Here is a 13617-nt window from a genome sequence, read left to right as displayed (position 1 = left end):
ATCTGAAACTGAAAACTGTTGGTAAAGTGCTAAGCCTTGGCCATTATGAAAATGAATGTAACGGTTGAAAGTAAATTACTAACATTTTAAATCGTGAGAATGGATGATGCTGGTTTTTCCCTGCTGTTGGAGTTAAATTAATGCGGTAGTTGATCAAATTACAAGCATAATTAGCCTTCCGCGTGACAAGAGCTTTAGCTTTAAAAACAAACCGCCAGAAATTCTCTGACGTCACTCAAACTAAGCCCCTCCCATCCCTGAATATGTAGTTTAACTAGTCAATGCAGATATATATTCATGTTAATAAATAAATTCATGATTAAACTGAAAAGTTTTTGCGTTGGTTCTAAGTTGAGAGACACGATCCAAACACATTGATCTATTCATTGTAGTTGGGCTTCAGATTTAACTGAATTTGACGAAAAATACAATCATACATACCTAAGTATCATTTTAGCGACGAATTGCACCCATAGTCCGCCACAGCGTGGGAAATAAGGCGGTGGCACAGGGCAAATGACCAGTTTAAAAATTGCCTGGTCCAGTTTAAAAATTAAATCGGAGGGGGTCAATGGTCCTCGGGACCACTTAGATAATTCAAGGGTAACTAGAGTCAAAACATTAACTCTAATAGTTTAATTATCCACTTCTCTAGTTTAGCAGACGGCGTGCCCTTGTGAAATGGACCAGGTTATTTAGTCCAGTTTAAAAATCCTTATTTCCCACCCTGGTCCGCCATAAGCGAAGGACGTGACGTCATGCGAGACTGCGCAGTACGAATTTACTTTCGTCATCGCGAAAATTCTCCCCAGAAAAGAGCCATCTAACGGTTACTAAGCGCAAATTCAAAATGTCAAATAAAAAATACTTCTGTTGTACATTTCCAGGCCTAGTATTAGAGAAGGCAGTGGCAAGACTGACTACTTCAACCAATTTCCCTCCTCTGCTTTAGGGGGTTCTAATATACTAAAATACATAATTTCTTTCAACTGTTCTTACACCTTATATTTTTTTTGCAAGAAAGTAATAAAAAATGGAAATTTGGCTTACTATGCTTGCCGCTGTTTTTGGTTTTCTTATGACAATATGGTTCAAGTAAGAAAAAAATTTTCATAAAATTCTTAAGTCAGATTTTGTCCACTCTGGGAGCGAATTGTAGAGTTCAACGCTCTATTTCTTTTGTTTCCATTTTTCCACATTCACCTTTAATTTAATGATTTAAAATTTTAGACAAAGGAGAAAAACTTTGAGAACCTTCAAGGATATGGGAATAGCGGGACCAGATCCTCATCTAATACTTGGGAATTTTAAGGAAATCAAAAAATTGGTAAAAATTTAAACGATCTGGAACTTTAAACAATTTGAGGCACACTTAATTCAGATTCTAATTGACAGACATTTTCTGGTGCATTGAGAGTTTGGAGAAAGAAATATGGAAAAATATTTGGGTAAGAAACTAAAATGCCAACTTCAACTTGGAATGCTTAAGATGCAGTTTACTGCATAACCCGGGGGTCTGCGATTGGGAAATATTCTCTTAGTTTTAAGGGATTTTTTATTAAAACGTTTAATTGCAGATATTTCTTGGGCGGCACACCAGTTCTGGTAGTATCGGACATCGAATTATTAAAACAAATTCAAATTCGAAACTTCAATAATTTTATGAACCGACCAGTATGTTTAAGGGAAACCTATATATATTACATTTTCATTTGAAAGTGCACGTGTACATGGATTTTTGATGACATATTGTTAAAGTCGCCATCAATAATATGAGCAAGCCATTTAAAAAAGATAATAGGTTTGCGCGTTTTTCCCCATCGAATCGACGTTCGTGGCGAAAACAATTATAATCTGTTCATGAAAGTCCATTATAATGCGTGGGAATCGCAGCTTGCGATGAGTCTGGAAGCGATTATGTTGTGCAGGGGTTATTTAGAGGCAGGCTCTAAATTAAGTAATTAGTGGCACCAGAAGTAAGATAAGGGACTAGAAGTGTCGAGGTAACCAAATTCTTCACTTGGCGAAAGTGAATATTCTTGATAACACACCAAGGGTTGGCTATCATATAGCGGTTTCTGAATTTTCCCTCCAAAACGTGAGACGCTCGAGGCGGTAGACGGTCGAACTACATTCAAGCACTGGCGTCCGTGTTCCGCGGCTTTAGGTTGAGGGGAAGAGGGTTGGAAAGTTTTTGGAACTCGACCAATTTTTTCTCTCTATTGTAGGCGCGATTGAAGTGGTATAAAATCCTCTAATTTGTTCACTAGTGTCAGGATCTATTACCAATGCTAGAGCACTTTACATCTAGTCCTTTATCTTACTTCTGGTGGCACTAACTTTAATTGACGAAACATTGTTTACCGAACTTACAAAGCATCTGATGTTTTTAACCTATTACGTGAAATTTAAGTAAATTAGAAGGTCGAAATACCGATCGTAGAAATTTATACATTACCGCCAGTGTTGTAAAATGTCCTTAGGTTCACTTGTTTCTTGTATTAAAGATAGTGCGACAAACCAGGGATAGATTTATTTTTTTAAGACGGAATGGACAACGTTTGGCCTTTACTTCAGTCCGACTCATAGCCGAGTATAGGGCCCCTTCCTTCAACACGTATCCAAAAAATTAAATTATCTTATTGGCTCACTAAAACTACGTATTGGTGACGTTGCTGGCAAGGAGGGCCAAAAATACGTAATTCCTGTTTACCTCAGTCGCTATGACTACGACCCCTCTTACGTTGCAACTCTTCACAGGGGTTCAAAATGGAGCCGTCTAATATTGTGGGTCCGGAAATTGTTCGGGAATTGTTTTTAATAGCAATTAAGAAGGTAGTTAGTGAATTTGGTGCCGGTGTTTTGAATTTGGAGTACATCTGTAAGGGTGAAAAGTGGTCGCTAATTCTTTCTAAAGCCAATCATCTCTACTATCCTAATGATTTTGTAAGCGAATTTGATGAAGTTAACCAATGCTTAGTGAATGGCCAGGAGTTTTGTGAGTTTAGTGTTTGGTTAAAACCTGTTCGTGTTGTAATATCTATGAAGACTTTTCGATTTCATTACTCAATTCTAACTCACTTATAATTTTCTTGGGTCTTCCCCGTTTTTTTTTTTTTTTTCAGTTCCATTTTTAAACAATGTTCTTTCAAAAATTACAATCGAGCCCATTCCAACTTGGCAGACGAAGGGGCAGACGAAGTTTATTTGACCCCGATATACATGATACAACGGCATAATGAAAATAAGACCCGCCTCTTCTTACATACCCCTCCGTCACGGGTAAGGGGGTCGTGGACTTGGACTCGCACCCGAATAACCCTGTTACCCATTCCGCCTTAAAAAAATAAATCTATCCCTGGACAATGGACAAAAAAATCATTTCTCTATTATCACATGTAAATCCAGTACATAATACGCCTGCGTAGCACCAACGCCTGGTCGCCTCATACTGCTACTTTGAACCAATCAATATTGCCATTTCAGATCTTAATACCAGGTGGATTTCATCACGATGAAAAGCGCAACCAACATGTATTTGATATTCATGGAGTAAAGTGGAAAAAACAAAGAGCTTTGATTACACCCATGTTTACCAGCGTTAAAACAAAAGAGGTAAAGCATCTGAGAAATTCTAAATAGACCCAACCAACAAACAAACAAGTTGGCTTGGTCTCGTCTCCATCTAAGGAATACGATCACGTTGACTGTAGTACCATCTGCCGTTGAGCGACGAAAATAAATCCTAATTTTTCTGATCGGACTAGAGTCTGACTCTTGGGGTAAAACCGGTTCTGCGCAAGGCAAAATCAAGCCAATCAGGTTATCCCTTTCTCACTTCAAAACCCGAGAACAAGATCTGTGCCGTTATAAAAATTCAAAAGATTTGTTGGTTGGGTCTCTTATGATAAATTTTTTATCTTAAGAAATTTCACGTGAATGCGGAAAATATGCAAACTACACCATAGCTTAAAACCGGTAATGTGAACAAAGCATATTTTTTGTTTAACCACTTTCACGGCAACGTCATCCCTCTGAAATAAGCTATCACTAAAAAAATATTTTACAACATACACAGTTCGTTTCTGATATGAATGAAGCCATCAAAGTGTTCATGAACAAAATTAAAGATCATAACGTTAAAGACGTCTCATTTAATATTTACGACATGTTCAGGGGGTTAACCCTTGACGTTATTGTAAGAACTTCTTTTGGGGTTGAGTCCAATGTCCAAACCAACTCCGAAGACCCCATTCTTCTCGCAATGAAAGATCTATTAAAGGGGATATTTTCTAGTTTGAATATAATGTGCTGTAAGTTTTTATTCTCGATTTTGGTTAGAGTTGATTAGCGAGACAAGTTTTAGTCGGGAGCAGATATCATCTCTGCTAAACCAGATTCGAAACCAAAAATTACGTGCAAACAAAATAATTTTTTTCTGTTAGAAATTTGGTTCATTTTATGCTTTTTACATATGCAAGTGGTATGGGCCTTAAAGGCCGACTTTCTACGAAAAGGGTTCTACCGAACTGAAAGCCGAGACTAACAATGAAGCGACCGTGCCGATTTTCGAAGCCCCGCTGGGTCAAAAGTTGGAATGGTTCGTGTGTACCTCATTTGAGCATTTCCCTGTAGAGCAGTTCTCGAAATAGCTACCGCGATTCCAAAAAAACAGTTTTTTCAAAACTGCTGTTTTAGAAATAGCGGCCGCTATTATGAGAAATAGCAGTGTTTGTCTTGAGTTTCGAGCATTTCTTAACAATACACCTATATTCGTTGGTTTCAAATACTACCTTTTCCGTGATCATTTAATCAGGAATGTGACCTAATAAAACATCATGTTTTTTGGTAGATTGTAAACAGTAATTTTTTGGAAAAGGCATATTATAATTCGCGAAAGGTTATTTTATTTCGGAAGTTGCATGATAATTGTAAACAGTAATGTTTTGGAAAAGGCATATTATAATTCGAGATAGGTTATTTTCTTTTGGAAGTAGATAATTGTAAACAGTAATATTTTGGAAAAGGCATATTATAATTCGAGAAAGAGTATTTTATTTCGAAGGTAGATAATTGTAAACAGTAATTTTTTGGAAAAGGCGTAACATTGTAACACAATTTCCAAAATATTACTAACCTAGCCTAACCTAACCTGACCTAATACTATCAAAAGCGGATTATACTTCACACATAAAGTACGTAAGTCCCACTTTTCCATAGCTTTGACCATGGATTTCATGATATTCCCGAAGTAAAAACTAAGCAGACGAACAAAAAAGCTTTTAACCAATCATGAGCCCCCTAACCATAGATAACCTCTTTAATGCCAGACCAATAGGCGACGGCTATTACTATTTTCTTGCATGGGACCTCGACTCGACCTCGCCGTCGACATAACCGGGAGGCCCGGAAGGCGAATTTGCGGTACCGTTCCGTAGTCGTTATAAAATATTCAACGTTTTAAAGCTCAAGTTTCGAAATGTTTTGAGACATTTACTTAGTCTTCAACTAAATATGATAAGATTTTCTTTAAATTTCAACAGACCGCGAGAACAGAAAACATTCCTCGTAAAAAACAGATGCACGGCGTCTTAAATAGTCCAAGCAAAAGCTACCCAGATTGACAACATTTTTACGCCTTACTCCCAAATAATCTTTCGTATTGTGAACAGTTTTATCTAAAGAATATTTTAGATACCCTACTCAGTCTTTATAGTATAGTTCTCGAATTTAGGTATGTGGTAAATCGGTTCTTTAGGCGGAAGGATCCGATGGATCCGAAGGAGCCGCGTTACTGAACTATTTCCCTCCGCGTAAGGGGAGGTTCTTTCCTAGGAGCTTAGAGAATATCGTGTAGCTCCTCAAGGCACATGTTACGTACTTCATGTGTAAAGCCTAATCGGCTTCTGATACTATTTAGTTGAAATAATCAACTTTAACCTGACCAAATTATCCATATCTGACCTAGTTCTTTTTGAGTTCATATAACCCAGCTGGGCCAGCTTACACCATAATAAACAGCTATAGTTTTTCGCATATCTGATTTTCCGCTCTTTAGAGAACTGCTGTAACGGTACGCCGCGTTTACGAGAACCGCTGTATCGGTAATTGCTGTAATGGGTAAACTGCCATTTCGGGAACCGCTATTTAGAGAACTGTTGTTTTGAGGACCGCTATTTTGAAATCCGCTCATATGGGAACTGCTCATATGAAGGCTTCCCGAATGGTTCTCGCTAACTGAAAGCCGTTCAATGTGGTTCTAGCGAACTGAAGATGAACAATAGAAATCCTTTTAAATTTATTTCCTCTCGAATTTTTGCTGAAGGAAATTCTGTATTGTGTTCGCTAGAACCATATTGCACGGCTTTCAGTTAGCTAGAACCATATTGCACGGCTTTCAGTTAGCTAGAACTCTTTTCGATAGAAGTCGGCCTTTAACACAAGGCGCCATGAATATGGTAACAAGGCTAAGTCAAAATCTCGCTCACCAATTCTAGTTATTAATAAAGTTGGGCAGAGCTGATAACTAATCACGAAAGCAGTTTGCTTTCCAGAAGCTAAACATTTCATTGGTCGTCTACTAAAATGGCAAGAAATAATCAATCACTACTTGAGATTTAGTTGCGCGAGGGTACTGATATCAAGTTGTGTTAATATGGTTCGATTGAGAAGAACGGATCCGAAGGTATGTGTTGAAACTTGAGAATATGTAGACAAATACATTTCGGATTAGTGTAAAATAGCTTACATGTTTAGAATCGAAGGGAAGACTTGCTGCAATTGCTCCTAGATGCCGAAATGAACAAGGATATTGAGAACATAACATCTGAGTCATTAACGGCCGATTCCGAATTCGCCGAGACAAGCAACGTTGGTGAAACACTAAAAATAAGTTCGAATTCGTTTCTTGTGCCTTAAGACCAGAAATCCACACTGTCCGCATATCTTCCATGTTAATTTCTATTAGTATTCTTTTGGGATAGGCGTGAGAATTACCCGTCACGCATTACAATTATGATGTGTTTCAATTCATTGGTTATTGAAGTTCAAGGTTATTTGAGCACTTTCTAACGATCAACGAAGTTATACGCGTCAGCAGTTTGCCTGAAATCGTAGATTTTTGCATAAGGTTTTGTAATTTATGTCAAAATAGTGGTCATGTGCGGTATTCGGCTATAATTGGGGAAGATTCGGCACCACAGTCCAATTCTAGTTTTAATACGTTCTCAGGTTTTATGACCCGACTCCTAGCGCTCAATATATTTTACATAATGGACCAATTTTTCAAGTAGGTAAGAAGAAAATTATCTTAACCGAAGATGAAGTGGTATCCAACGCAATTGTGTTCGTTTTTGCTGGGTGAGTTTCAGTTAGGCTAGCATGTTAGCTACGTACTAAACAAGTTGGCCCAGCCAATATTACAATTTTACGCGGCTACTACACGGCTGTCAATTATTTTTTCGGCGAACCTTGAATATCAAATGTTGAAACATTTATCCGTCAAATATGCTCCATAAGAATGACACCACCTATACATCGTAGTGCTAGAGACTAACTGAGAGCTAGTTCGAGAAGGACAAGCGAGAACTGACTACACTCGGTTTCGCAGTCCATCTCAATATTTAGTCTGTACTGATAGATTTAATTTTAGAAGTACGAATGGAGAACAGAGTAATGTGGGCCCGCGTCAAAGTCCTGGACCCTCTACCACGGGACGGAGGGGTATGAAAGAATAGGTGGGTCATAGCGACAGAGGTAAAAGGGAATTACGTATTTTTCGCTGTCCCCGTCAGCAACGTCATCAAAACGTATGGTTTAAGTGAGCCAATAAGATAATTTAAACTTTTCGTTACGTGTTGGAGGGAGGGGCTCTATACTGGGCTGAGTCGAACTGAAGCAAACACTAACCGTTCTCCATTCCTACTTCTAAAATTAAATCCATCCCTCGTAAAAAATAAATGATCTTAAATTAATCATAAGATTAATTACTTCTTACTTACATGAATAGTACTCTAAGTAAGACATAGAAACATGCGCAGTGGATGATTGGTTCAGCAACTGGAAATTTTCTTTTTAATTTGCAGCTATGAGACTACATCAATAACTTTGGGATTTGCTTCACACGTGTTGGTTAACAACCCTGAGATTCAAGAGAATCTTCGGGAAGAAATATTCAGTGCTCAAGAAAAGAATGTAAGCTAGGGAAGATTCATTTAAAAATTCAAATTACGCTCAGACTGTTTACATTTTATCTCAGGCAGAGATCGACTACTCCTTTTTAAGTGAACTAAAATACATGGACATGTTTATATCTGAGGTTCTGCGTTTATATCCCCCAGTTTTACTGTAAGTGTACTCCATAACCACATTTCCCTATAAATAGCGGTTTAGCGAAAACGCAGTTTACCCGTTACCACAGTTCCCTATGCAGCAGTTTTCTAAATTTAAGCCAGTCGACAGACTGGCTGATATATACGGGTCGTTCGAGTTTCCTGCCTTTCTACGGGCAAATTTTTGGAACGGGAGAGTAGATAATTTTGACGCCAGAAATGGCAAGCCTATGGCTTCAAGCGAATAAACGCCAATTCATTTTTAACCCTTGTGTCGCAAACAGCCCCCTTTAGCGTAAGAATTTCTGAGGTGCAGAAATGGCAACCCTAAGGCTTCACGCGAACAAACGACAATTCGTTTTTAACCCTTGTGCTGCCACGAGCGTATAGGTTGCGTAAGTCGCGTAGGTTTTTCTCGAGGGTGGGCTCTATCTAGCTCTTATCATGGTGGGGGATCTTTTAACCACGTACTCGAGTTCAAAATTCTCGTAACTCCAAGGCACTGAGGTTAAAATGCACGTATCTCTTTTATCGACATGCTCGAGTTCAAAATTCCCGTAACTACAAGGCATTGAGGTTAAAATGCACGTATCTCCGATTCGTTTATTGAGACTTGGACTCTCTTTGAGTTACAATGCACTTATCTCTGTCGTTCTCCGATTCGTTTCATTATCAGTAAGACCAAGCCTTTCATGGAAGGGACACATAAATATCCATTCCGTTTGAAATTAATAATTTCATATTTCATTATTAGTAAGACCAAAAGCGACATAGAAATAAATAACTACGTTGTTATGGTAAAAATTATTTATTTTTAGCTTCAAAAAATGTCAGCCGAAATAAAAAGTAACGAAAATGTGTTAAGATAATGAAGTTGACGCCCCTGATAAGAATCGACAGTTTTTAGCTGTGACATGTGAAATTAATTGTCATGACGTAATATTACCGCTTTAATAGTTGGTGCTGTCATGACATGTGATATTAATTGTCATGACGCAATGTTACCGCTTTAATAAATGGTGGTGTTATATGAAACGGTTAGAATAAATAATATCTGTCCCTTAGAAGCCGTGACAAGAACAGTGAGTGGCGACCCAAAATGAACGATGTAGTATATATCAGGTTTTTTCCGTTTGTAAAAACGGTTTTTTTATAATATCAGTACAACCGGCATGTGATAAACTATAGTCGTTTATTTTGATGTAGGTTTGGTTATTTGAACTGAGATTAATTAATTCCAATTCATTTTATCTGTTTGTACCAAAATAGTCTTGGGTCAGGTTAGGTTTTGTTAGTCGAACCCCAATAGCACTGGTCCAGGTTAGGATAGGTTCTGTTAGTCGAACCCCAATAGCACTGGTCCAGGTTAGGATAGGTTCTGTTAGTCGAACCCCAATAGCACTGGTCCAGGCTAGGATAGGTTTTGTTAGTTGAACCCCAATAGCACTGGTCCAGGTTAGGATAGGTTTTGCTAGTTGAAGCCCAATAGCACTGGTCCAGGTTAGGATAGGTTTTGTTAGTTGAAGCCCAATAGCGCTGGTCCAGGTTAGGATAGGCTTTGTTAGTCGAACCCTAATAGCACTGGTCCAGGTTAGGATAGGTTTTGTTAGTCGAACCCCAATAGCACTGGTCCAGGTTAGGATAGGTTTTGTTAGTCGAACCCTAATAGCACTGGTCCAGGTTAGGATAGGTTTTGTTAGTTGAAGCCCAATAGCGCTGGTCCAGGTTAGGATAGGCTTTGTTAGTCGAACCCCAATGGCACTCGTCCAGGTTAGGAGAGGTTTTGTTAGTCGAACCCTAATAGCGCTGGTCCAGGTTAGGATAGGTTCTGTTAGTCGAACCCCAATAGCGCTGGTCCAGGTTAGGATAGGTTCTGTTAGTCGAACCCCAATAGCGCTGGTCCAGGTTAGGATAGGTTTTGTTAGTTGAACCCCAATAGCACTGGTCCAGGTTAGGATAGGTTTTGTTAGTTGAACCCCAATAGCGCTGGTCCAGGTTAGGATAGGTTCTGTTAGTTGAACCCCAATAGCGCTGGTCCAGGTTAGGATAGGTTTTGTTAGTCGAACCCCAATGGCACTGGTCCAGGTTAGGATAGGTTTTGTTAGTCGAACCCTAATAGCGCTGGTCCAGGTTAGGATAGGTTCTGTTAGTCGAACCCCAATAGCGCTGGTCCAGGTTAGGATAGGCTTTGTTAGTCGAACCCCAATAGCGCTGGTCCAGGTTAGGATAGGCTTTGTTAGTCGAACCCCAATGGCACTGGTCCAGGTTAGGAGAGGTTTTGTTAGTCGATCCCCAATAGCGCTGGTCCAGGTTAGGATAGGTTCTGTTAGTCGAACCCCAATAGCGCTGGTCCAGGTTAGGATAGGTTCTGTTAGTCGAACCCCAATAGCGCTGGTCCAGGTTAGGATAGGTTCTGTTAGTCGAACCCCAATAGCGCTGGTCCAGGTTAGGATAGGTTTTGTTAGTTGAACCCCAATAGCACTGGTCCAGGTTAGGATAGGTTTTGTTAGTTGAACCCCAATAGCGCTGGTCCAGGTTAGGATAGGTTCTGTTAGTCGAACCCCAATTGCGCTGGTCCAGGTTAGGATAGGTTCTGTTAGTCGAACCCCAATAGCGCTGGTCCAGGTTAGGATAGGTTTTGTTAGTTGAACCCCAATAGCGCTGGTCCAGGTTAGGATAGGTTTTGTTAGTTTAACCCCAATAGCGCTGGTCTAGGTTAGGATAGGTTTTGTTAGTTGAACCCCAATAGCGCTGGTCTAGGTTAGGATAGGCTTTGTTAGTTGAACCCCAATAGCGCTGGTCCAGGTTAGGATAGGTTTTGTTAGTTGAACCCCAATAGCGCTGGTCTAGGTTAGGATAGGTTTTGTTAGTTGAACCCCAATAGCGCTGGTCTAGGTTAGGATAGGCTTTGTTAGTTGAACCCCAATAGCGCTGGTCCAGGTTAGGATAGGTTTTGTTAGTTGAACCCCAATAGCGCTGGTCTAGGTTAGGATAGGTTTTGTTAGTTGAACCCCAATAGCGCTGGTCTAGGTTAGGATAGGCTTTGTTAGTTGAACCCCAATAGCGCTGGTCCAGGTTAGGATAGGTTTTGTTAGTTGAACCCCAATAGCGCTGGTCTAGGTTAGGATAGGCTTTATTAGTTGAACCCCAATAGCGCTGGTCCAGGTTAGAATCGTTATAAAAATAAGCCACTGACAAAAACGGAAACCATTTCGAGTTTTGTTCTGAAATGCTCGTTTGGCTAAATATTTTCTTTAAATATTTCAATCCTTATTACAGTACTACGAGACAAACAACCATTGAAACAACATACGGTAGCTTACGACTACCCAAAGATCTTGCTATTGATATTCCTATCGACTTACTTCACCATGACCCCGAACATTGGCAAGAACCAGACAAATTCATTCCCGAACGGTATGCCACAAATCAATGTTTAAACTCTTGTAAGGCACCTTATGGCAAGGATGATAATTTTAAAAGTAATTTAGGTTCGCTCCCGAGAATAAACATAAGTTACACTCCTTGGCTTTTCAACCATTTGGAGCTGGACCTCGTAACTGCATTGGAATGCGATTCGCTCTGTTGGAAATTAAACTAGCTTTGGCCACGGTGTTAAGTCAGTACCGTCTAGTTCCCTGTTCAAGAACGGAAATTGTAAGTTTACTGTAAACAGTAGGACTTTAGGATTCGGCAGCTTTCTTTTCATTTTCCTATCAATACAACACTACGAATTTCTTTTTAGGGTCATTTAGAAACAGGTAGAGCGCATCTACTTAATTCACCAAAAAATGGAGTGTTTGTGAAAGCCGAGAAATTATAATAATCAAAATTATTCTATAATAAATATATCAAAAACGGATTTATGTAAAATAAAAACGTAGAAAATAGCAAATCTCCAAATTCTCTACCCATCCTCGAATAGGTTTAGTCATGCAAGATTTTTCCATATATTAAATGCGGTTTCAAAAAATATTAATAAATAGCAGCAGTGTCGAACATAAGTAAAACATACGTAAATTAGAACCATAAAAACCTATAGCTTAAAAGGAAAAAAAAATATGGTTCTGAGAAAAGTCAATTTGGGGCAAAAATATTAATTTAAATATTAAACCAGGGATATATTTCATTTTAGAAGTAGGAATGAAGAACTGAGTAATGTGTGCGCGCGTCAAAGTCCCGGATCCCCTTCCACGGGACGGAGGGGTATGAAAGAATAGGTGGGTCATAGCGACAGAGGTAAAAAGGAATTACATATTTTTCGCCGTCCTCGTCATCAAAACGTAGTTTAAGTAAGCCAATAAGATAATTTAAACTTTTCATTACATGTTGGAGGGAGGGGCTCTATACTGGGCTCTGAGTCGGACTGAAGTAAATACAAACGGTTCTCAATTCCTACTTCTAAAATTAAATCTGTTCCTGATTAACCAAAGGTTACTTTCTGTGGAACTTTAAAAACATTTAACACTTAAAACTAGAATAGCTTGCTCTTAAACATGAACGCTGGATCTGTAAAGGGACTTGTAAAACGGAGAGATTTTTCTCTATAGCACGTTTGCTTTGTTAATAAATAGAGAAGAAAAAAGGTACGGCCAAGGTCGTTTAAGTTTTTTTCAATAGGTTTATGAAGAATCACAAAAGTCGAATGGCCTATGACGAGCCTCTTCTTTCATGTCACCCCACCCGATTTTTGGGGTCCTGGACTTTGACACGCGCCCAGATTAGTCTGTTTCGTGGAACATCGCAACGTAAAATGGGTTCGAACTCTAATGACTTTTGATTCATTTAGTTTCTTCAATTAAATCCATTTCCATTTTAGCACCTGTAAATCCCGTTCAATTTACCCGAGCAAAACACCAACAAAGAGGTATCCAGACAGGCCGCTTTTGTAGGTTTCCAACTTGCATACAGAATTTCCTACTCAATTTAGAAACATTTGAGAATGAAAATATAAATTATCTTAAATAAATCACACGACTAATGACTTAAACGATAAAATTTGATACTGCCAATACTGGACTGTGGCATTAGTACTACTACTACAGGGCACGTCAAACTAAGAGCCTCATTGTGGATATTCATCATACGTTGTGGCTAAAAAGAGAATTTTGCTCTCCACCAATTATTAGGTGTTTGGTAGCACCCGCGACCAGTCTAATACTTTCAAAATTTAGGTTTTATGGACAGATAGTCGCAATACTTTTTTTAACTGCAATTCTGTTTCGTCAAACATAGGACCGCAAAATGGTTAGGAAAACAAGCTTTTTTAGTCCAGTGACTAATCATT

The 13617-nt window shown here is 39.0% G+C and overlaps 2 protein-coding genes and 1 long non-coding RNA gene across 4 annotated transcripts in view; 2 read left to right on the top strand and 1 right to left on the bottom strand.

Moving 5' to 3' along the window:
* The window catches only part of LOC149616227 (uncharacterized), a 236414-nt gene that overhangs the window by 39871 nt on the left and 182926 nt on the right, over nt 1-13617 (bottom strand). The gene's annotated exons all lie outside the window — the stretch shown is intronic.
* On the top strand, nt 1034-7026 carry LOC149616240 (cytochrome P450 3A8-like). Its single transcript, XM_089856173.1, has 8 exons — nt 1034-1095; nt 1231-1327; nt 1396-1448; nt 1578-1674; nt 3409-3615; nt 4079-4313; nt 6543-6685; nt 6757-7026. The coding sequence occupies exons 1-8, from the start codon at nt 1034-1036 to the stop codon at nt 6916-6918; spliced, it is 1056 nt and encodes a 351-aa protein (XP_089712299.1). The 3' UTR covers nt 6919-7026.
* LOC149616239 (cytochrome P450 3A19-like) lies at nt 8049-12075 on the top strand. The gene is made up of 4 exons (XM_089856561.1): nt 8049-8193; nt 8258-8346; nt 11610-11747; nt 11822-12075. Exons 2-4 carry the CDS (start codon nt 8297-8299, stop codon nt 12000-12002), a joined length of 369 nt encoding a protein of 122 aa, XP_089712687.1. The 5' UTR covers nt 8049-8193; nt 8258-8296; the 3' UTR covers nt 12003-12075.

Source organism: Phalangium opilio, unplaced genomic scaffold (genome assembly GCF_054372755.1).
Source record: "Phalangium opilio isolate 3A_F unplaced genomic scaffold, DU_Popi_V2 ptg000217l_1, whole genome shotgun sequence".
Classification (NCBI taxonomy): Eukaryota; Metazoa; Arthropoda; class Arachnida; order Opiliones; family Phalangiidae; genus Phalangium; species Phalangium opilio.
Note: the sequence above shows the minus strand (reverse complement) of the source record. Positions and strands in the feature narration are given on the sequence as shown.